This window comes from Sinohyriopsis cumingii, chromosome 14 (assembly GCF_028554795.1).
Source record: "Sinohyriopsis cumingii isolate HCF-2022 chromosome 14, ASM2855479v2, whole genome shotgun sequence".
Taxonomy (NCBI): Eukaryota; Metazoa; Mollusca; class Bivalvia; order Unionida; family Unionidae; genus Sinohyriopsis; species Sinohyriopsis cumingii.
This window is the reverse complement of record NC_142974.1, coordinates 76,401,762-76,427,171: the sequence shown is the minus strand read 5'-3', so window position 1 is coordinate 76,427,171 and position 25,410 is coordinate 76,401,762. Positions and strand designations below refer to the sequence as shown.

General features: G+C 34.8%; 1 protein-coding gene across 1 annotated transcript in view; it reads right to left on the bottom strand.

Annotated features, from left to right (window-relative positions):
- Window positions 1-25,243, bottom strand: part of LOC149784182 (epidermal retinol dehydrogenase 2-like) — a 38,682-nt gene extending 13,439 nt beyond the window's left edge. The window contains exons 1-3 of the mRNA XM_089932255.1: window positions 24,826-25,243; window positions 16,336-16,501; window positions 12,641-12,885 (exon numbers count right to left, since the gene is read on the bottom strand). Coding sequence (XP_089788381.1) covers window positions 12,641-12,885; window positions 16,336-16,501; window positions 24,826-25,196 — 782 coding nt within the window. The 5' untranslated portion in view covers window positions 25,197-25,243. The remainder of the gene's footprint in view (window positions 1-12,640; window positions 12,886-16,335; window positions 16,502-24,825) is intronic.
- Window positions 25,244-25,410: the final 167 nt, after the last annotated feature.

Here is a 25,410-nt window from a genome sequence, read left to right as displayed (position 1 = left end):
ATACCATGACCATGACCTCTGACATTTACACCCCAGAATATATAGGCTTCTTTATTACACTAAGTACAAAATATCCAAAATTATCACCAAGGAACCTAGTCTTGGTCAAAAGTTATTCTACAAAACCCATGATTGCCTAAATGATCTATGACCTCTCACATACCTTAAAGCTGGTACATGGTCCAGAACTGAGTTATTATGCACATAAAAACCCAACCCACCAACTTGATCTAGTTTCAGGTACAATGACCTTGGCCTTTAACCTTTTGACTCCTAAATTTACAGGTTTCTTTCTTACCCCATATACAAACTAAAGACAACAACTTTACCAAGGATGTGCAATTAATGCATATATATATATATATATATATATATATATATATATATAATTAGTCCACTTAGACACTTTCCTGGGCTTGGATGCCATAAAACCATTCCATACTGTTGCTGAGGATCTAGGAGGAAATAATGGTTGAGACAGTTATGCTATTCATATGCATATAATAACATAAATGTCAGGATTTAATTATGTTCTATATTCTGGAACACCTCCATCCATAAGGTGGCGCTCAAAAGTTTTGTATTTTGTATAGGGTTAGAATTTTACAGAAAATGAATTTCCCCGGGTTTCCTCACTGGTTATACTGGCTATTTAAAAAAGACCTTGTATATCTTATGTATGTTTCAAAGAACATGCAGACACTCTAACCACTTAAGCCACTGGAGATATCAAATACTGTATGTAAAACATAATTCATCATGTCGCTCAGCATTAAAAGGTTAGTGTTAGGACTGGACTGGTCGGCCCGGTGTTAGGATAATGTTACTGGGTGGAACATTATGTCACATGTCTGCGGCATGATGTCCCAGTGCTAGACACCACTATAAACTGCCACACTGCAGACATCGTAGCGATATGACTGAAAAATTGTTAAAAGCTACGTTTAATATCCAAATCACATCACATCACTTAAACGAAAGAGAAACAAAAATTATATTGAAGAATGTGTTTAGATAGTGTTGTGTTATTGTGTTAAAACATAAGATGAGACGTCGTGTTCTAACTATCAATACTTTAATATATACAAGTGACTACTGTGAGGTCTTAATACAGAGTGCTGTCAAAGAGGCAGACGCCTGTAGATAGTACCAGTGGAGCTATGACTCATGCACAGAGGGTTCTGATTGGTCAGTTACACATGTATAATGTTACACATCATAAAGGCAGTCTTACCATTTGGTGGTATATTATCTCTCCAAGACAGTGTCATAATGATGGAGTGCTGTATGTACATTATTTATAAAGTTACGATAAAGACAGTGCCATTACCAAATGAATACCAAACATCCAAACCCCTCAAAAGCATTGTTTACAGAACTCAAATGGTTTACAATATATGACAGATTTTCACAAGGCAGCTCTTCTATATAAATGTCTACATGGAACTGCACCAGAGTGTCTTCAGGACTAATTCAGGCCTTTTTCAACACAATACCAGTTGAGATCAATATCACATGGAAACCTAGCACCAAAACCAAGAACAGAGCAATTTAAAAAGAGCTTCCAATTCTGGTACAGTTCTGTGAAACAAGCTTCCACTACATGTAAAATCTGCTGAAAATATCAGAGTATTTATACTAAACATGTTAAAATAAACAGTAATTATTGATATCTTCATATAATGTGCATTGTTATACTCTCCTTAAGAGGGCCTCAAGGGAGAATAGTCCTTGACTAATGAGTCACCCTCTATTAATAAACCATTATTATTATTATTTCTTTAATTATTGTTAATGACAGTACAGCACACACATTTAGATGGCTTTTTGTGTTAGAAATGCACCTTTGCCAAACTGGAATGTACAATATTTTCTGATACTAACATTTTATAAGAATTTACAATGGTCACTGCATTGATCTCTGATGAGCATCTGCTGAAGCATGATGGAGAGACCATTTCAGTTTCCAAATGGGGTGGTTGGGTGGTAAATGCTTGAAAACTATTGTTTTGATATGATTTGTTGTATAAAAAATGACACTATGCCATTCCTTGTTTTACTTTAAAAAAAATATCTTGTGATGAACGAAAGAATAAAAATATACCCTAAACAAAAAGAACTGAGCCCCACACATTAAATGGCCAGTACTTTACAGTAAACATGCAGTCTGTATTGAACTAGTTCATAGTTGTACATCTAAATTCAGCCTTTTAACTTGTCCGTTTTAGCGTAAGGACTAGACACATAGTTCACATTTATGAGTAAATTCAGCATTTTCTGTTTCATTGTTTGTGTTTTTAAACAGAAGTGGCTGTTATCTGGAATTTAAGTGTCCACACCTCGGAGGATTACATTTCATGTTTAATCAGTAGAATAAATTTAAACTGTTCAAGAGAAGCTCAACAGGGAGTACCCTCAAGAATTCATTATGCAAGTTTGCTCAGATTTCTTTGAGTAAAGTAAAAGCAATACCTTACTGCAAAAAAAGCCAATCAACATTTCCTAAATGTTCTTCTGAACTCATTTTTTATTGTCCATACATATCATTTAAATAAAGAACACTGATTGCTGAAATGGTATCTGATTGTAAATCACTCATTATGTCTTGGTCTTTCCAGGTTTTGTTTTTCGTCATTGGCTGTTTAAATGTGAATCAGTAAAGTCAACCAGCAACTCCAGGTGGAGATGCAATTGGCATGTTGCTGATTTATAGGAGTCTATCACTATCTGTAGGTGTTTATCACTGGTTTGCAGGTGTTTATGACTGGCAAGCTTTCTCACATACCCACATTGGCTGAGTTGGAGCAATTCTATATTGCTCAGGAAGAGACTTCAAACTTAAAGATACTGAAGGGATGATCTGAATGTGTGAACACAGTAAACATTCTGATTAAAAACCTAGGGTTGAGGTTTTACAATGGACTGTATTGGTGCAGGGGAATTAGACCCATGGTGACAGTTGACCTATGGCCATCTCATATGTTTAACAAATAATGAATACTGGTATACAAAGTGATTGTTCACCTATTCAATGTTGAAAAATTCCTCCCTGCTGAGATGGAGCCATCCCCACATAAAAAATTGTTCTGTAATCCATATGTTGTGAACAAATTAACTGCGTCATGATGTTGATGCTTTAATGTGATATGCCTTATTTCTGTTATTCTCAAATGTAACTTAGTTCTCCAATAATTAAAACTATGTGATTTTAAATTCCTTCCATTTCTGAATGGTGGTGAAATAAGTACCAGAGAAATTTTTCAAAGTAATTAAATAGATACAAAACAAATTCAGCAGAAATTTTCACAGACTTCAATTTTAGGCTTTTTACAGTTTAAAACAAATCTGCTCTTCTTTCTTTGTTGCTTCTTTTATAAAGTCAGTTGCAGGTTTTTCACCTTTGGTCCAATGGTGACCCTGCCAAGAAGTTTACAGCTGTGTCAGGTTGATGAATTGGAGCAATGAACCCTGAGTGTATCATGACATTGCTGACAGAGGTCAAGCTTCTGAATAGGTCAAATGTCAAGGTATTCAACAATATCCAGATAAAACCAAGGAATACCAGTTATCCCTCTGCAATCCTAATACAAATATGCACAATTACAAAGTAAAAGTCCCAAACATTATTGTTGAGGCAGATCATAATGGTGACAATACTTAGGAAAATGTACAATATCCTCAATTTTCTTCTTTCAAAATAAATGAAAACAGCATTTATTTTTTAAGAGTTTATAAATGTTAGCAAGAAAAAGAAATCTGTACCATAATTCTGACATATTACTGTAAGTTTGAATTAATATAATGAAGTCCAATTTGCAGGTCAAACACTACTTTTCATCACATTAGGTCATACATGGCTGACCGTATATCTGGTGGAGGAAGAACCCTGGGAAAAACTACCGACCCATGGGAAAAACTACTGACACATTGGGAAAATACTGACACATGGGGAAAATACTGACCCATGGGAAAAACTACTGACACATGGGGAAAATACTGACAAGCCCAATAATATGAACTGCCACAAAAATTTTAACAACTAATTATTATTATGATGTCTAAAAATACAAGTTGTTACAACTAATCAAATTAGTATGAATGCACACTGATATGATTGGTTACAAACTTTTAGTCGACTAATTATGTCGTTGTTATGGGCTGTTATGACAATTATGTAGACTAATTAATATCATGATGTGCAATAATATGAATTTTGTTACACAATTTTTGTGGACCAATTAGTATAATATAAAATAATAATGAAGTTTTACAACTCTTATGTAGACTATTTAAACTGATGATATCCTATTATACAGGTACATGTACATGTAATATGAATTGTTAAAAAATTTGAAGAAACTGATCCAAAAATGTTTTCTATCATGGACAGGTTATAAGGGGACCGGGCATATATTGCATCAAAAAGCCAAATTTCTTTGTTTATAAAGTAAGAAATGTACTATTGATCAAATTCCTTGAACTCCTGTATATCCACTCCTGAAATGCAGTTCTCCTTGCTCTATGGGACTGACCTGTTCCAGAAATTAAAAGGTTACATGTTTCATCCTAAATTTAAATGAATATATTTTATAAAATGAAAAAAAAATTAAAAAAATGACTCCTACTTGAAAATGATGTCATCTGCTTGTTAACATTTTTTAGCCTCCCCACCCCCGCAAAAGTTTTTGCCAATACAGCTTGGGCAGGTTGAGGCTAAATATACAGGATAAATTTGAATGGATGCATCTCTTGTCCATTAAGGCAAAAACAGCTTGATACAAGCCTGAAATGTATGCAGTTCAGCAACCTGCATCTAACTCTATATCTATAAATTTACTTTCTACAAAAATACAAAGTTGTTTAGCAAATGCAATTAATACATTTGAAAGTTTTTATGGGCAAGTGTAATGTATACATTTTAATGGAAATGTATTACACAAAATAGTTCCGAGTCTTTGAAAACCAATGATGTTTACACCTCATTTTACTGTTGCTACACATTTTAAAATTTATATTAAAGTAGCATATCTTTAAAGTTGGTGAAAAAGCAAATACTGCAAAATATTTACTTATAAATTGCAGAATGAAACAGCAGATCTGGGTCTATGCAGTTTGTTTGAAGCTATAATGCAGTAGAAAAAAAGTACAGATCAAATTTATGCGTTTATTATGTGATGACAGATCAGAGTCTGTGTTGTAATCATTGGGCTTTACTTTAAGTGAGCATATACAATAAAACACAAGAATAATGAAGGTTCTGCTACTGACTTTTTAAAATAAAATTTTTAATTATTCCACATTCGGTTTTATCCTGTCATACAAGATGTATCACAGATAAACTTCCTAATCAATATAAGAAAATAAAATTGCCAATTAATTTGGATCATCTGCATATTGATAGAGTGTAGCTCTTTTGGTAACAAAAAAACAATTTCATTAATACATGTTAAATAATGTTGGAACTAGTATAGAACTCTTTAGTACACACTTAATGATTTTAAGTAGTCAAAGATGTAGTAACTAATTAAATGAATATACTGTTATCTAGTACTCTAAAAGCGAACCCCATGTATAGATCAAATGATCCTAACAATCTAAATCAACAGCCCCAATCAGCCAATCTTTCAGCTGTCAAGTTTTGTCTAATGAGGTGGTAAAGCAGGCAGGCAAAAGACCCAGACAGGTCCATTAACAATACACCTTCAGTGCCCAATGCCATGTGCCATTCACACTGACAGCAATCAAAATAGATTGGCCATCATATACACCCCTACTAAAAGTCAACAGAAAGGAGAAAGGGCAAAGATTTTATTTCAGTATATATTCAAATGTTCATTGATTGCTTTCTCAAGAAAATTTTCATACAATATACTTTCTGGTCAATACTCATTTTATTTAAAGGGTCATTTTTCTTATAAACCGGGCTTGCTATTGGTAATTTTTATTGTCTTGTTAATTAATAAAAGTCAGTGGTTCGATGAACAAGATTTGTAATTTTCCTTAATAAAACTGGTTTACGCAAATGTAGAATTTTGGATTATGTGTTATCAGTGCTCGTTGCCTTCCTCATACCAATCCGTTTCAAATCTGATTTTGCTTTAAACAAATTAAAGTAAAATTACAAAATGGTGAATTCTACTTGCTTACTCATTGAAAACAGATGTATTATTTTTCAGGTGAGAACATTAACTGTAGCAATTTTCCAAATATGTTGCATTTGTCAACCTTATTCAAAAGTTCTTTTAAGGCATGAAATATCATTTTTATTCAATTTCTTTGAATGAGAATGAGCTAATCTTAAAAAATTGAAACAATAGATACAGAAGTTATTGTTCAAAATTATAAGGCTTTTATCTGCAATTCTTACAATGAATTCCCCTTCCATACAATCAGATTAAAAGTAGCAAAAGTATGTTCCTGTCCCCTGAGAGGTTGGGAATGACAGGGTCCATAAAAATGGATGTTGGGCTGAAGATGCAAGGGACACTAAAAGTTTGGTTTACAGGGGAGTGGGGGTGAGGTGGTAGCCACTTTCACTGATGCATAAGAATTGTCATCTCTGCTGAACAATACAAAAAAAATAATTCATCTAATGGATTTTAATTATGATTACGTATAGGATAAAAAGAAGTCCATTAAAGTTTTTGATGCTTAAGTTACAATTGAACTGAAACATCACTATTTTGAGATAATTCTTTGATAATGTATACAAAACTTATCTGATTTTTTGTGGTTAATTTCTGATACATGAGCATTAAAAATCGCTTTGTTGTATAGAGAATCAATAAACTAATCAGTAATATAAACATCAATCCTGATCTACCACTTCATTATACAATAGCAGATCTAGGTCTAGTTTGTTTGCAGTTTGAGTTGACTTACATGTGAGCATATATGTTGGGACAAATGCACATTATAAATGGCTTTGTCCTATAAAGAATCAATAAAATGATGACAGACTTTATATCAAGATCAATCTGAGGCGCAGTCCTCACAAATTCATATCCAACTTGTTTGCACTGATTCAATCATGAAGACAGCAGTCTAAATATCACCAAACATGTCATGATCAACAGAAAACAATAACGAGAGAGTATAAATCCCATGATACTTGTACTTAAAAAAATACAGCTGGCACATTGAATCAGATGCATAGCCCTGGAACACTACTACATCCACAAGAATAAAATATTAACAAAATGAAAGACAAAAGGCAAAAAGTTGTGTTTTATTGGAACTTACAAATTATTTTTTAATGTATTGCTGCAAAGCCTCAAGTCAAATAACCAAATAAACATAGAAATTGTCTATGGTGTGCAAGTATAACAAGAAATTAGGATGCCCATACATGTTAGTATTATGTCAACACATCTCATGTGTTGCAACTGGATGATGCAATTAAGCTGCTAACTAGCTAATGTCACTGTGCCAAAAGGCCAAGAAGTTCCAAATCCAGTTCAGTTGCATTGTAAGCACTTAACTTGAAGGGTTTGTGAGCTCTGCTGTGACAGTCAATTAATTCTTGTCACATTTTAGTACAAAAAGGTCTATTATGCTTATGATAATTAATTTAATTACTTTGAAATCAAATAAGTTTCTTTAAAGCATGAAATTTACTGGAAAACTTCTTTAGTTTGTACACAGCATTGCAACCAGTAGGCATTTACCAAAATGTATAATGATCGATCTTTAATCATATATTGAGCTATTGGTAAACTAATTTGTTACAATTATTAAAAACTATGTTTTTGTAATAAAATTGCAAATGTTATGATGTAAATTTCGAATTTCCCACAATAACAGACATTTCAGATGATAAAACAAGCAAAAAAGTAAGCTATCATTTAACAATTTTGATTAATTTTTTTATTGTTAAGTATTATTTTGCCTTTTGTGGGCTTTAACCAGGATCATTGTTTTCATCCAATAATTGTTCTTCTTTGATTCTGGAGCACATTCTAGTTTCGTGTTTGTCTTACTCAAAGACCCAACAAAGATAGTTCCCACACTTAGCATGTGATCTACATATAAATGTTATTTTATATAAATTTTCTTGGCAGTAAATTATTTAAAATGATGTAGGGTATTTAACTGCTGCTAGAATAGAGAAGTACTTTGCACAGCCACTGTCAAACATTGGTTACAGTCACTTTGTTATACAGCCACTTTGTCACACTGGTTACACAATTTGTTACATTGGTAACACAGTCACTTTATTACATTAGTTACACAGCCAGTTTGTTACATTGTTTACACACTTATTTTGGTCACACTGTCACTTTGCTACACTGGTTACACAGCCACTTTGTTACATTTGTTGCAACATGTTGGTCTTACTTCAGATATGCAACTTTCAAACAAACTGCTAGCTCCACTTGGTCATTTTCACTTCCTGGACTTCAGAGGTAAATTGTATAAAAAAAGGAGCTGATAACATTTTTTTAAATACATTTTTTATATTTGGTAATTCATTAATTGCACTTTCTGAAGCTGGTATTGTCTAGTTGGCAAAAATCATTTTCCCTATTTTAACAGGTGCTATTGACAGTGTATTTTAGACTAATTCAGGCTGATTTTATGAGCACAAGGGAGCAATCATTTAAAGTCAGCAATGTACTTAGATCATGTACAATTTCTACAAGTACAATATCCAAAGAAATGTCAGCCACATTACATCAAAGTAGTATAGAATTATGCCAACATTATCTCCACTCTGCATGTTTCAAATGCAAACAACTTCACTTTACATATGTCACTCTCTCAAAAGTACAGAATAACTGGTGATTGTCTGACTGATATATTGCTATAAATTTACAAGTACTGAAACATAGTTTAGTTTGTAATTAGTCTTGTACAAGTTTCTGCACTGGACCAAACTAATTGGGCTCGGTTCATTGGTTCTGAAAGTAATCTTTTTTTCTAGAACAGGCTGTCAACTATTTTATCTTTTTTCACAACTACACCTAATGCTTTAGCTATAGAAAATAATAAAATTAAAATTCAGCCTATATATGTTTTCATTTAGTTCTTATTTATTGACAAAATTTACAACCTTTATGCTGATTTTCATGGACAAATGATAATGGAAGAGATTCAGTCATGTTAGTTTCTTTTGTCTGACAAGCTAAGTTGGGTTCCTTTTGTGCATTTTCTGAACTAAATTACACAAAAATTGGCAAGTAATATCAGTTTTCATTTATTAATATAAAGCAAAGTGGCAAGTTTGCTTTATCACTTAGGAATAGTCTAATAGCACATGCCTGTTTGCATAGTTGAGATTGGAGTTTATTTTAAGTTTTCAGACACTGAAGGATACAATTTTTTATTGTTTAAGGATAGAAAGAAAATTAATTACATTTTGATATGCAAAAACATTCACATACATAACTCACCACTACAGTGCTTTCAGTATACTCCAGCAACCATTGTACAGCAGAATCTGTCTTGAAAGACCACCTCCTTTTCCAAAATACTATGGTCTCTTATGTTGTTGTTGTTGTTCTAGGGTTTAACGCCATTCTTCAGCACAAGACAGGCTATACATGGCGGCCAGTATAACTGGTGGAGGAAGAACCCTGGAAAACCCAGGGAAGAACCACCGACCCACGAGAAGCTACTGGCAGGCTTTCCCCATGTACCCACGCTAGCCGAGCCTTGGACTCAAACCCACGCAGACAGAGGTGAGACGGCAGTGATCCGGAACGGTGAGCGCTTTAGACCACTCGGCCACTCGGGGTCCCTGGTCTCTTATAAGAGGTAACAATGCTATATAATCAATAAATTTGTGCATAGAGAATAGGGTCTCACACAGCAGTGAAATTTCAAGTCCCGTTTTACTGAAGCAAAGAGGAGGTACAATAATGAGCTCAAAAAACCCAGTGTGATTACGTTATAATTAAAAAAAGACATAAAATGCAGCTTCAGAAGCTTTCATCAATGACAATGCCTAAAAGCCTGATTTTACTGGGTGATGACACAGGTTTGGAGTAACCTTAGAACATCAGCTATATTAGAAGCATTATTCATGCAAAAGTGATTATCTTTATCAATGACTAAAGATGAAGCCTCCCAAGAAAAGCATGCAATCCCTTTTCCCAATTCCAATCGTCATTCACATGTACAATATACAGCTTTCCTGTTGTGCCCTAACCCATAATATAAGTATAGTCATGACACAAGTTTATCATTGAATAATAATTTATTCCTATTTTGAACTGCATTGGTCAGATGGGGCCTTCTGTGAAAGTTCAGTTTGTATAAAGCATAGAAGAAAAATCTATGTAGTCATCAGCCAATTCAATTACTTACAATAAACAAAGTATTAGCAAAGCAGGTCACAGTGACCTTTGATGCAAGGGTACAACACTAACAAAGATGCATCTGATATTCAGCTATTACAGCATGTGTGTGTGTGTGTGTGTGTGATTTTGCCTTTTAACATAGCTTTAAAAAAACTTCAGTCATATCGCTACAATGTCTGCAGTGTGGCAATCAGTGGTGAGATCTAGCACTGTGACATCATGCTGCAGATGTTTAGCATCATGTCCCACTCAGTCACATTATACTGACACCAGGACGATCAGTCCCAATGCTAACCTCTTAATACTGAGCACCAAGAGAGGAAGCTGCTAGCAATGTTCCCGCTAAGCTGCGTGCGTGGTTTGTTTGATGTCTTAGCGCAGTTAAATGTATTCTGCGCGCAGAGATAATTCTTTTGATTTCTTGTGAAACTCCAGTGAGAACTATGCATGCCGTTCCTAGCTTACACAGTGTGAAAGTGACTTGTGACCCCCCACCCACTTTGATGCGCCCTGCCTGAGGATACAATAAATTTGCTCAGTAGGTTTTGCAGTCTGCTCAGTGGCCTTTGCTCAGCGCTCACTAGTGTACATGCCTTTGAGGGAACGTTGGCTGCTAGTACAATTTTTTTAATAAATCTGTGGTATGACTCGGCCAGGATTTGAACGTGTGACCTTCCACATCCAAGGCAGATGCTCTAGCCACTGGGCATATGGATATTACAACATAAACAGTACCCAATAAAGGACCTTTAAATAAAAGTTAAACAAATATTGTGATAAGGAATTTATTACAAAATCTGGCCTGGAAGAAAAGTCCATTGTGATCAAGGAATTAAATAAGCACTTTAATACATGTATCTGTAATTGTTTTATAAACTTGAAGACAGATCGAAACCCAACAAACAGCACCTAAAAGAACAGTTTGCCATGTGATGTGCTTAATAATGGTAACATTGTTCAAAACAATGTTTAGTCTGCTATGTGATGATTGTCAATCCATCTCTGATGTAACAAGTAATTTTAATTAGCAAATGATTACAAAATAAAAAAGCAGTACAAATCTTATTTTTTGCAGGTTTTAATTAGTAACAGAAATGTCAGGAATGGATTAAGTCATACACTATATGTATATGCTTTCTTGCTTGTTACTGTTTTTTCTGGGAACAGACTAGATGCAAAAAGCAATTAAAAGTTATGGGTGGTTATAAAATGCTAGTCATACCACATCTATCTACCTACATGTACCCCAAACCACCAGTATGATGATGGGGTACATCATATATAATATCAAGCAACATGCAAATTTACATTACAGGAAATGCATTGCTTTCAGATTGTGAAAGTTAACAAAATTTGAGAAACATATCTATTTTAGGAAACTGTATGTATCAGTCACCTGTACAATAAGGCCACCTGATCTTCTTTTGCACCAATACACATATAATAGCTTAGAATAATACAATACAGAGTTCATTTTTCGTGGAGCTCAAATGGTACATTTGGGTGCCACCATTGCCTTGCACCCCTGAAAACCTACATGCAATCCTTGTACCTGTAAATATACAAATTCAGTGTATCCTGTTGCCAATTTAACACCAGTGGCATCCTGAAATGGCTCCAAATCCCTCCACTTTAACAACTAATGTCAATATCTGTGCTTATTTCCTACATATACAATACACACAAAGTGTACTGACCAATTTCTACTCACGTCTTAAATTCACCCTGAGTGCAAAATGAAATCTCCAGGAGTTGCAGGTGGAGTCATTTTTTAACTACATCTTCCATTTGGATAACAGACTTAATTGATCCATGACCCATGCTTTTACCACCTGCAGAAAGTCCTTTCAGGATAACAGACATGCAAAAAACTAGTCCACAAACTGGCCAGGTAAAATCCATGCTTGATGGGAGCTGAGTGAATTTAGTCACAATGGATGAGAGAGCTATAATTTGAGAAAGTAGATTTAACAGGCAGTGTTCATCAAACTGCACTCAAAAAGCACTCTCCTTCAACACAGTGAAATATGACCCATGCTGTGCACTGCATGCATTGTTCAACTGATGTAAAGTAAATCAAACAAACTTTAATATTCAATGTGAATTTGTTACTGTATATACTCACTTATAAGTCTAGTCATTCTGCCGACACTGACACTAATCTGCCATCACATTATGCAATGACAGATCACCATCTATGCTGCTTATTCTACTGACATACTCCTTACAAACTGCATAGACCTTTATCTGTCAGTGCATTACATGATGGCAGAACCAAGTCTGTGCAGTTTGTAACTGTGCTTGACTTGTAAGCAAGTACATATGGTAGTTGCACATACCTTAATTTACATCCTTCAAACATCCCTGTATTTACATGTGCCGGACACGCTAGAGTTGTGTGAACACCAACATGACCTCCAAATACCAGCTCATAATTCAAAACTTCCGTGAAGCCTGTAACTCCAAACTTTGAGGCACAGTAGTCTGTCAGTTTATTTAGTCCTGTCAAACCAGCTGAGCTGCCGATATTTACAATATGTCCATGATTTTTCTTGATCATCGATGGGAGAAAGCACCTTGTTGTCTGAAAAGAAAGTTTTTGATATTGGAAACATTTAATAAATTTTTAGTCTTGTCTTTCAGTTTTTTGTGTACTGTTGTGTACTTGCTAGCTTATCACTAAAATGGTTTTCAATCATGTCTTTTCATTTAAATGTCTTTTTTTAATATCTCTTTTCAGTTGCTAGGAAGAAATGTGAACCTGTCCATTGTTTCTGTTGATACATTTCTCAAAGACAATCGATTACACTGGAATACAGTGCTCCCCTGAATATCCTAAGTGTCTCAACATAAGAATAATCATGATTTTGAAAAGTGGCTTCCTGCTAAATATATACAGAGTTAAACTTGATTAATTATTTTCACTTTTCTTTATGTCAAAACTTTGCATTTCTTTGATTTTAAAGAAATGTTATTTTGGGATGTCATGTAAGAATTAAAATTGCCACCCAAACTACATGTTCCAATCTACCAACAAATCTCCATGCTACAGTACATGTACACAAAATGGTCATGCAAACTTGGTTGAAAATGTATACACTAAACATTTAATTTATACACTGACAATAAAACTGATATACTTAGCAAAACGTAAAATTGTCCAAACATAAGATACATTATATGTCTACTGCTGATACATACAATCTACATGATAACACGATGTGTGATGTGATTTTGATTTTTAACGTAGCTTTAACAATTTTTCAGTCATATCGTTACGATGTCTGCAATGTGGCCGTTTATAGTGATGTCTTGCACCGGGGCATCATGCCGCAGACACGTAGCATGATGTCCCACCCAGTTACATTATCCTGACACCAGGCCGACCAGTCCTAACACTAACCTCTTAATGCTGAACATCAAGCGAGGCAGCTGTTAGTACCATTTTTTAAGTCTCTGGTATGACTCGGCCGGGGATCGAACCCACGACCTCCCGCATCTGAGGCAGACGCTCTAACCACTAGGCCACCGGAGCGGTCTGATAACAGGAGGCAATGTATCTAAAATATCAGTGACATGTTACTCTTGAGGTGGTAGAACATCTAAATCAGTAATATTTTAATTGTTTTTGATACAATGTTGAGTGTCAATCATGTAATCAACTTACCATGTACAATAACCTCAAGATTTTTTCTCAGGGAACTGTGCTATGTACTTTCAATATCTGCAGTATCAATGCTTAATAATTTCACCAGAATATTATATAGATGCTTCCCGATAAGGTAATTAGCAGATGATACTCTGTCATTTTACCTGGATGATGGGCAACCTGACAGTTTCTCCTATATGTGACCACCAAAATGCTCCATTTTTAACAAGGTACACTGATGCGAAAATAGACACCAGCAGAAAGCCGGATTTACATTCTGTTTATTTTTTTTTGTTTTGTAACAGTATCTTGTGATTCAATGAATTTATTTCAACTTCCACACACCATATAAACTCAACGGTAAATTTGTCAGCATATCACAAATATGGCTCCTGATGACATCATTTGGGAACTATATATAGCTGAGGAAATTTGCTTTCATACGGTCTGTTTGAAGTGCACAGTGATTACTGTAATGTAACAGTGAAATAATGTGCATGTGCCAAATGCTGAGCAGACCCTTGCTCTGACGGAAAACTTTCATCAAACCAAATTTGGAGTTTAAAAAATTAGGAAATGGAACAACTACAATATACCATCTCCTCTGGAAAAAGATGTACCATATATTTGTTTTAAGGAAGTACAATATGCTCCTTGATAAATTATAAATCCCAAATCCAGAGATGTGTTGTTGTTGTTGTTGTTGTAGGGTTTAACGCCATTTTTCAGCACACAATAGGCTATACATGGCGGCCAGTATTAATGGTGGAGGAAGAACCCTGAAAAACCCAGGGAAGAACCACCGACCCACGAGAAGCTACTGGCAGGCTTTCCCATGTACCCACGCTAGCCGAGCCTTGGACTCGAACCGACGCAGACAGAGGTGAGATGGCAGTGATCCGTAACGGAGAGCGCTTTAGACCACTCGGCCACTCGGGGCCCCCCAGAGATGTGAAACATCTGATAAATCCTATATTAACATGAGTAAAACCTGTCTTGAGAGACCACTGCTATGAGAAACCAGAATCTCCATGCACAGATTTATTGATTATATAGTGTTACAACCTGTTATGAGAGACCACCTGTATTGACAGACCATTATTTTGTTGGCAGAAGGGCGGTCTTTCAAGACAGGTTGTCATGTAGTTTTCTATATTTTGTAAAGGCAATCACTTTTCCTTAATAGCATTTTTATGACATCATGGCAAAAATTCACTTTCCAAATATAGTTTCATATCAGTGTATCCTACTGAGAATGGTTTAATGCTGTTGTGTCACTGCATCTGTGCCCAATTCTCAGCCATTAAGGAAAAGCTATAGCACAGTTACAATCACCTTTCAAATATCCATCACATAATCGTCCAGCAGAGCTGGGTCTATCTAGTCTGCAAGAAATAATTAGTATGAGAAATAACACAGTCACTGATCTACCAGTGCATTATGTGATGGCAGGTCATGGTGTACAATGTCTGCAGTCAGATCAGAGTTATAAGTAATCATTTAAGTAACAATTTAGAAGTAGACCTTCTTAATTAATCTTTCAATTAGCAACACTCCTAATCTCTGTAAAATAATGAAAAAGAATTTGTACAGATATTCTAAATACTTGTGTTTCTAAGGCAATTATTCATTAATTAGTTTCCTTTTTTTCTGTATAACATCACACAGAAACTAAACCAATTTATCTTCTAGCTCTCCCAGTCTGTAACATGTAGTTCAATCAAAAAGGACAGTAATTTCATAAGGTGAGTTACCATGGTTACTAGATGACAAATGTGGGTGGTACATCCTCTGGGCATAGTAATTAAAACAGAAAATTCCAAAATATATTGTACATCTTTGAAGCTACATGAGCAAATATTTAGTTGTGCTCTCCTACAGTAGAGTTACATTTAGTAGGGAGGGTTATTATGTTCAAATGTTCTTTTCAGGTGCATTTGAATATAATGATAATTTGCAAAAGAGCAGAAAGCTGCATTTTTGTCAAAGTACTTTAATTTCATCTCAGTCTGACTTAAAAAAAAAATAAAGCAATTTTGATTGATTTACAAAGGACAAGTTCCAGCCTGTATACCATATTGGAATTTTATAACCAATTAGGCCTGCCTTACCTAGCTAACCCATTAAAAGGGTTCTATTAAAAACTCTGCCATAACATTTTCTACATGATTCTGTCAGTGTCCATTCCTTATTTTTTAAACTCAACAAACTACCTGACCCAAAATATTAAACCCATAGTTCTTACAAAATGTCATTAAAAAAAGGCATTAGGTATGTATGTACAAGGAAAAACAACCTTCAGCAATTGAAAAGGCATGCATTACATGTACAAGGAAAATAACCTTCAGCAACCCAAAATTAAAAATTGAATCATAACCTACTTACCCAAAATAAAGCTAAAAGGTTTACACGGAATGTTCTTTCAATTAACTCGTCAGGAATATCCAAAAGATTTTTGCCGCTGACTACTCCAGCATTGTTTATGAGCACTGTTACATCTCCAACTTCCCTGCACACTTTTTCAGCAACCTTCTGTACCTCCTCCTTTACACTAGTAAAATTAATAGATAACAATCTTTTAAATGAAAAATGAAAAACTTGCGTCTCTATAAATAGCACACATTCTAAAACAAATGTTTTGGGAAATTTTGCTGGACAACTAATAAAAAACAATTCATCCACATACAGTAATATCAATTACCAGTACAGCAAGCAGATATACATTTGTAACGAATGAACAAATAGTAAAACTTTAAGAGCATACCTATCTATAACGATATATATATATATATATCAAAGTTATCAATGAAAATGGGAGAGGAACTTTTGTAAAGTATTATGAAGTGAATCCAAACTAATCATTATAAAGGTCTATGAAAATACTAAATGAATGAGAAGTTCCTTATAAATTTCAAAATCAAAGTTACTCATCCCCCAAGAACCGTGATGTTGTCATATTGTTGTTGTACAGAATTCCTTCAGATAAGTTAAAACAGTTCCAGAATAATATTATAGTCCAAATAAGGAGCAGTTTCTATTTCCACCGAACAGTCAAACAAATGTTTATCTTCTTGAATAATATCTAAGTACCGGTACTACATAAAACATGTCTGCAGACTTAGAACAGGAACACAAAAAATGTGACTGACTCCAAAATCAGAATGAAATGGATGGCTCAGTTCTCTCTTTATATACACTGTCTACTGCAATTGACATTTGCAATAGATCACACATGACAGAATACACAACTCATTTCCATCAAACTGACCTATTCATGTGACCTAGCTCAACCAATGGGAAGTTATAGCATTATTCTAGAAACTTTGCAACCTCATCACCCACTGAGAAATTGAGCACAATTTAAGACTTACTGTTATGATTATTATCACCAATTTTCAAGACATATGTAAGCATCTATTTATAGATCCTATGCAACTCTTAAGATAATCAGGTCACATATGCAAAATTTAACCAAAAATATTCTATAGAATTTACAGCCATAGAAAAAAATCATGTACCAGGTGTTTAAAAAACAAATAATATGAAGAACCCAGGATAACCCAGGAAAGAACCACCAACCCATGAGAAGCTATTGGCAGGCTTTCTCACAAAACCACTTTAGCTGAATCCGAGTCTTGAACCCACACATACAGAGGTAAGTTGGCAGTGATCTGTAACGCTGAGTGCTTTAGACTACTCAGCCACTCAGAGCCCCTGTTATTTTGTATAATGTTACAAAATTTACATTGTTTTAGTAGAGGGGTAGACAAAACATGGCACATGATCTGGTTTAATCTGTAAATAATTGTATCATAGGATGCAGTTTTAAAAATCACTTATCCTGCCTTTCACATTTGCTCAGCCCCATTTTGTACTCCATGTATAAACTAAGGTATTATTACAATCCATGGTTGATGTCTAAACATTGCCGTGGGCTAGAGTTAATCTGTCATGCAAGGTTACCATGACCAGAGAGAAGACCAGACATCTTGGATTGGCACAGGTGTTAGATTGAGCAACTTCCCACTAATGTGTTACAGCTTGGCCCTAAAAACAGGAAGCCGCGAGAGGGAAACAGGGGCATGTTCTAAATCCATCCCCAACTTGGATAGAAAGACATTGTCCGCTAAGTTTGATTGAATCGGGTCAAAGTGACATCCAATTGGAAATGAGATAATAAAGGGTGTGATAACAATTTCGATCTGAATTAAAACTTCTAACTAACAAGCGATCATTTACTCTCACCTAGGAAGATTGGTGAGCAATATAGGGTTACTCTGAGGAAACCACACGTAATTTGGCAGTAAAACGCAGAAGAGATTCTAAGGAAAGACAAAGCCTCGTAAAGGTGAATAACTTATTTGCTCGATTTTTGTGCAATATTAGTGTTGTAATTGTAATTATGTGTAGTATGTATACTTAATTAATAGGATCATTTAGTATGTATGATTACCTTTGTAGCATTTAATTTACATGCATATTTGAGAAATTATTTAGAGAATTATGTAGATTGTTATCTTGTGGTCATAAAATAATTTTGTAATTTGCTATTAGGTTACTTTGTACTAAACAAATGCATCTATTCATGTGATATGTTAGAATTTACACATGCTTGAATTTTAGATTATGCAAAATGGTTGAAGTGTGTAAGATTAGTTAATATGGATGTATGGATATATCAGAGCATGGACATTTGAATATTTGCGTACTTTGTGTGAGTTGTAATGTAAAGAAATGCATCTGATTGTCGTGATATTGGTTAGTAAAATGGGATTAGGAATATGTACTGAATAGTCATTATCTGATGAAAGGCTGGGTGTAGTGTGAGATGAGAGGGCTGAGGAAAATATTGTACTGTTCTTGGGTTTTCACAGGAAGCTTTTTGGATGACAGAACTTCCGGTTCAGTTAAGTCCTGAGTCTCTAAAGGGGTCATGGAAGTGAGACTAGCAGAGCAATCAGAGTCGACAAGTCTAGTTGGTGGACAGGGTCAAGAAGGAGGAGGATAAGGAGTCGAGGATGATAAAGTGGAGAAGCAGTATAGAGAAGTCAAGAAAGAGAAAGAATTTGGAGGAAGTTGGGAGGAAGAGAAGGAATTGAGGAATAGGACAGAAGAATATACAGATGATTAGAATAGAAGAACAGGTGTAAAGCTATCTCACACTACTGATCAAATGATGCAATAGGCTATCACAGTGTCAAGTGGAAGGAGAGCACTTGGGAATTTTAATCATTTGACTATTAAATTGTCATTAAATTATTATACGTTTAATTTCACTGGGGGCTCTGAGCTTTACATCTATCTTTCACTAATTTAACTTCCAACCAAAATTGAGCATGGGTGGAACTTCTATAATAATTTAAACAAAATATTGGAAACACTCCACACACACATAGACACCTATCACAGTGATGGAATAACAATCCCCTTCACGCCATACTGCCCCAGCCATAAAGGAAGCTGGCAAAGCCTGCTTTATTACATTTGCTGCGGAATTAAAGTTTCACAATTTTTCTAAAACTAAGCATTGGTATGGTGCCTCCTAATCTCCTCTACCATACTTTGAATGTTATTTCTCAAACATTTACGTGTAAAATTTGAAATAGCTTATTATGTGCAAATTTTATTTGACTTAAATTACAATCATAGAAAATGTTTATGCTTGAAAATTTTCATTGTTTTTATTATATAAATGAAACAGAATAAAAGAAATGACATGGAAAATCATAATTAGTCATCCCTCATTTGAAAATGTATAGCTCATTACTTAATTTGATGCAGTTTACTTTCTCTTTCTTTGCTGGAATGCACACAAAGGATTTTGCCTCTACTTACTCCCATTTGCCATCAGGGTTAATACAAAATCAATACTAATTAACATCAAATACATGGTTCTGCAGTACAACAGTTCTCAAAACAGGTACTTTGCTTGTAAACCTCTATGCAAGCTAAGTACAAAGGCTGCCCCAGTTATTTATGAGAAGGGTTGGTTGGTTGGTCGTTATGGGCTTAAGATGATTTCTCAGCATATGATAGGTTATACATGTCAACCATTATAATGTTTGGGTGTTGCTGTTGTTGTAGGGTTTTGTGCCATTTTTCAGCACAATATAGGCTATACATGGAGGCCAGTATAACTGGTGGAGGACAATCCCTGGAAAACCCTGGGAAGAACCACCGACCTACGAAAAGCTACTGGCATGCTTTCTCATGTAACAACATTAGCTGAGCCTCAGACTCGAACCCATGCAGAAAGGTGAGATGGAAGTGATCGGGAATGGTGAGTGCTTTAACACACTCGAGGCCCCCTATAATGGGTGGAGTAAGAACTTGGAAAACTCCTGGAAAGAACCATCACACCATGGGAAGGTACTAGCAAGCTTTCTCACATACCCATATCTGCCAAGCCTGGGACCTAGACTCATGCTGACAGAGTTCACATGTCAATCATCTAAAAAGGTGCTCTAGGCTACTCTGCCACCTGAGGCCCCGTGAAACGTGTAATTTCTGAGCCTCTACCCTGCAGTTTCTGACAGAGGCTAAAATATCAAAGCACAAAAACTGCCATTACAGTGTCATTTCATTATATATTTTGACCAACTAAATGTTAGGTGCAGCTGTAAGAGAATAATAAATGCAAGTCACCCCCAAAAGAAGTGCGTTTCTAGTTAGCTGACCCTCCTTGTTTTCATTGTTGACCGAAGCAGAATTTCCCCCAGGGTACAAAAAACAAACCCACAAATATATTTGAGCATTTACCTGAGCCAGTTTGCCAAGTACTTGAAAGACTTAGAACATTATATATATATATATATATATATATATATATATATATATATATATATATATAATTATAATATATAGTCCATTATATATACTGATCATTATAATATGCATAATATTTTTTTTTTTAAAAACAAAAAGAACATACCTACCTTAATTTTAAATCCAGGATTTATGAATATTACAGGGCCATATTTTTAAGAACTTGAGTTCATGAACTGTTCTGCAATATTAGGTCTTGAACAGTTCATGAATGTTTCATGTTGAAATGTTCATCACCTGTTCTAAAACATGTAAATAACATCATTTTCTTAATATGCTCATGAAATCTTCATGTGCATTTTATAAATATTTCATGAACATTTAATTCAAGTTATTCTTCACTGGAAATACAAAGTGCTCAAAAATGACATTTTTGGAAATAGAGACATTCTTGGATTGTATTATTGTGATTCAATAAAAGACTGCTGGCACATCACTACAACACAGGCCATCACATGTACATCTACCCTTCCAGTGTTGGATTTATTTTGGAATACCACTAAAGTTTATTCAGAACTTTAATCATTAGGACTTGTGTTAGAAATTATAGGATTATTTGAAATTTAATTTGCAATACCCTAAGATCTTTTATATGTTTCACCTGGTATTCGATGAATAAAATTAGTTTTTGAATTTTACAAAACTTATTGGTTCTTGCTCTTTTCTGTTACTTTGTTCAAGAGCATAAAGTCCTGGCACTGTCCACAGAAAATATATTTCCAACTTTTCTATAATTTAGGGAGTGTGCTTTTTAGAAGACAAAACTATCCATGGAAATGATTCTTCCAACTAATCTGTAATTAAAAGGGTGGGTTTACTTGGTGTCAAAACTAGGGGTCAGGCTGAGTAAAATACAAACTTTGCTTTCAAAATGGGGGTCATATTACAAATTTGGGATCTCTGAAGTGCAAATGATGGAAAAGGGAAACATTGATAGTAAAATATTATGTTTCATAAACTCTAAATGAAATCAATTGCAATGAATGAGGGCTGATTATATTTCACCCACATACAATGGATTCAATGATCAATACCAGTATCACAGCAAACCTTCAAGTTTCATGTGACTAGGGAGAGATGGCCTCCCTAACCTACAAGCAAATGCATCTTTTGACAGTTATTGGAGGTATTCACAGAAATCAATCCAAGATAAACATTTTGGGTGCAAATAGGTGAAAAGTATTTGAGAAGAAAATTCCTCTGTTTGAGGATCAGGCTATGTAAATGGTGATTTTACCATTGCAAAAATAGTTTTACAGTGTGATCTGTCAACAGCATGGGTAAAATATATTTTTGATGTGAAAATCTCCATTACATCCTCAAATGATATGTTATCACATGCCAACATAATCTTGTAAAAATACAGCAGAAAACATTCTCTCTGGCACAATGTCACACAAAGTCATGATGTCTCAAGGTTTGTAATGTTGCACAGATGGCAAAATGTCACAGAAGCATCAAGATATCGCAACAGTGCCAACATTTCAGACAGTTATATTCCTTGTTTTGAAGTTAGATCAATAAGAAAATGTAGTACATTTTGCTGGTGTGTTAAAATTAAATATAGCATGAAATCAGATTTAATGGCATGTTTTAATAGTTGGATCACAGAGGTCAATTTAGGACATCAGTGAAGATAATCCCTTTAATACTGAATCAGCTAAAAACCGTGTAAAGACCAAATGCACAATGACTGTAGTATGTATACATTTATTATGTTCTAGTAGAAATATATTCAAAGCATACATATTTTCACATTTACTAAAAAGTAAAATTGAGATCAGTTATACAAAAAAGTGCCTGAGATTTGACAAAAATCCACCCACCCACCCACCCATATAATGAACTATTCGTTTTCTGCAGCCAGTGTTGACCTTCATTTTCATATAGAGAATATTTTCAAACAAAATATTCTGTCTGTCTGTATCTCTCTCTCTCTCTCTCTCTCTCTATATATATATATATAGTGAAAGAGCACCTATGCAGTGCAATGAGATTATGAACATCATTCAAAGAAGTGGTATCTTAACGAGTTAATAAAAACAAGAGATAAAACTTTTGTTGTTTAATTATTATCTTCATTAAAACCAGCTTCAAGCTTGCCAGTAGCTTCTCGTGGGTTGGTGGTTCTTTCCAGGGTTTTCCCGGGTTCATCCTCCACCATTAATACTGGTGGACATTTATAGCCTACTGTGTGCTGAAAAATGGCATTAAACCCTACAACAACAACAACAAAACCAGCTTCAGAAGCTATCATCACTGTCAACCCATGGAAATCAGATTTTAATGTGCGAAAGTCAAGGATTTTTAGTATTCTACTACATGCACAGCTGAGGTGCATGACCAATTACCGTTAACTTCATTAATCCACTAATCAGATCATATGCAGCATTTCATTCCTCTGATTACCACACGAATTCTTTGTTATACATACATACACAAACACATGTATATATATATAACTTTTTGATTTAATTTATTATGATATATACCCTGTATTGTCCATCATATGGGAAGCTGGAAAGTTTACCACTGAATCAATTTCAAATTGCAATGGTAAGAAAATGTATGTGAAGTCAGTGATATACATGTATATACCATGGAAAAAGCTACATGAGCTACATACTTAAACATACCTCAGTACAGCATAAAATGCAGGTAGCTTTGATCTACTTGTAAGAATTACTTTATTCAGAAATACAGACCACCGGCCCAATTAACATACATAAAAATGAAACACAAGAAGTACAATTACAGTAAGGGTAAAGTACTTGCATTTTCATAATAAATTTCTTTTCTCCCTTATTAAAGAGTATAAACTTCCAAACTGATCCAATAACTTTTCTGATTACTTCTCAAAGCATCAAATAAAATGTTATTCATGTGGGTTCAAATTCAGAAACAGATGTAATTCCTTCACAAGAATAAATCTTGGACAAATAATGATATTCTGTTTCCACAATATTTAAAGTCAAAATAATGACAGTCTATCTTTACCTTTCAGTTTCTCAATGTATCAGGCCGAAAGTGTCCTGTATTAACCTTAAAATCCAACAGCACACATCTCAATTTACAGCATACTTTTCAAACAAGAAGCTTGTGTAAGCAGAGCAAATAATCTTTAAAATATAAATCGGATTGATATCTTAGAATGTTCATACTATCCGGGCCTGTATGAGCTATGTGCAAGGAGATTTATTGCACAGTGAGCCGTTTTCAGAGGGGTGCCAAATCCAAGAAGGGACAAAAAAGGTCAGACAAAGGAGATAAAAGGAAACAGAAATTTTGTTTTTTTTCTTCATATGAAAATCGTTTTATTTCTTTGTAACTTAGATCAATTTCTATCGAGCTTTCTTATGAGCAAATATTTTTTTTTGGGTGGGGTGGGGTGGTGGCAAATGTCAGTTACAAATAGGACACAGTATGCCTCTTGATGTCCCTGCATGTTATTCACCTTTGCATGCCACTTTTGTGGATGAATATTTTTACATTTAGCCTTCAATATATTCATAAAAGTCCCCTTGTTTCCCACTCCTTGGTTATAACATGCCTAAAAAGAAAAACAATAATATTTTCTTATCATCCTGAACCCAAATTTTATAATACAATTTGAGCATAACTTATCTGACATTTCATGTAGTTTAAATAATAGTTGATTGGTCTGTTAAGAGAGAGAATTACAACCTAGTTATCCATGCACAAAACAGTTAGGGCTATATTTACAAAATATATCATGCACTCTTTTTTGAGAAATGGTGCTTCCACTGAAAGTTTCATGCGTATTTGTCCTGGAAGCACATGTTCTTGGTAGTCATACAATGTAAGACATAGCGCATGTTTTTGTTTTAGTGCCTGACCCCACTCCCCAGAACAAAAATATCGGGTGATGTTTCTAACGTTGTAGGACTAATGTTCCTGGGAGAAACTACGTTCCTCTCAACACTTAATCGTTCTGACATCACAGTTTCATTCAAATTCATTGCTTTATATTATGCAAACTAACAGTAATGACCCACCCACACAGTGACACAGGTTTCTGCGTTAACGTACCTGACGTCACAGACGTAACTGTAACAATTCCCACCAAGTGCTTTAATCATCTCTCCTGTTATCCTGTTTGCCTCTTCATCTTTATCCCAAAGCACCACGGTGGCAGACAGCTTGCTGAACTCAACTGCTAGCTGTCTCCCGATCCCGTGTCCACTGCCAGTAATTAGCACAATTTCGCCTTTGACAGACTTCGTTCGAGGGTTAAAAAAGAACCTAAAGATTGCATGAGTCCATGCTTTCATTACAGTGCAAAGTAGAATAATTATTTCCAATGCGAAATTACATATCAGTTTTATAAAGTCTGCAATTATTTCTCTGTCCGTTGTAGAACACATATTTTTGTAAATGTTTTCTGCTTCCTCTACGACCATTCAGCTGATAGAACTGACAGAGGATGATGCAGCCCACATGAGTTGACTGCTCTTTCACCTTTAACCTTTGATCGTACATGCAGTGATCCGGAGACTAAATATACTTCCGGTCTAATTACATTCCACTTAATGAGTTGCTTTTCAATCATATAATCCATTATTAAATCTAATTCCAGGATAATGCTTAAAAAATACAACAAATACACTTTTTACT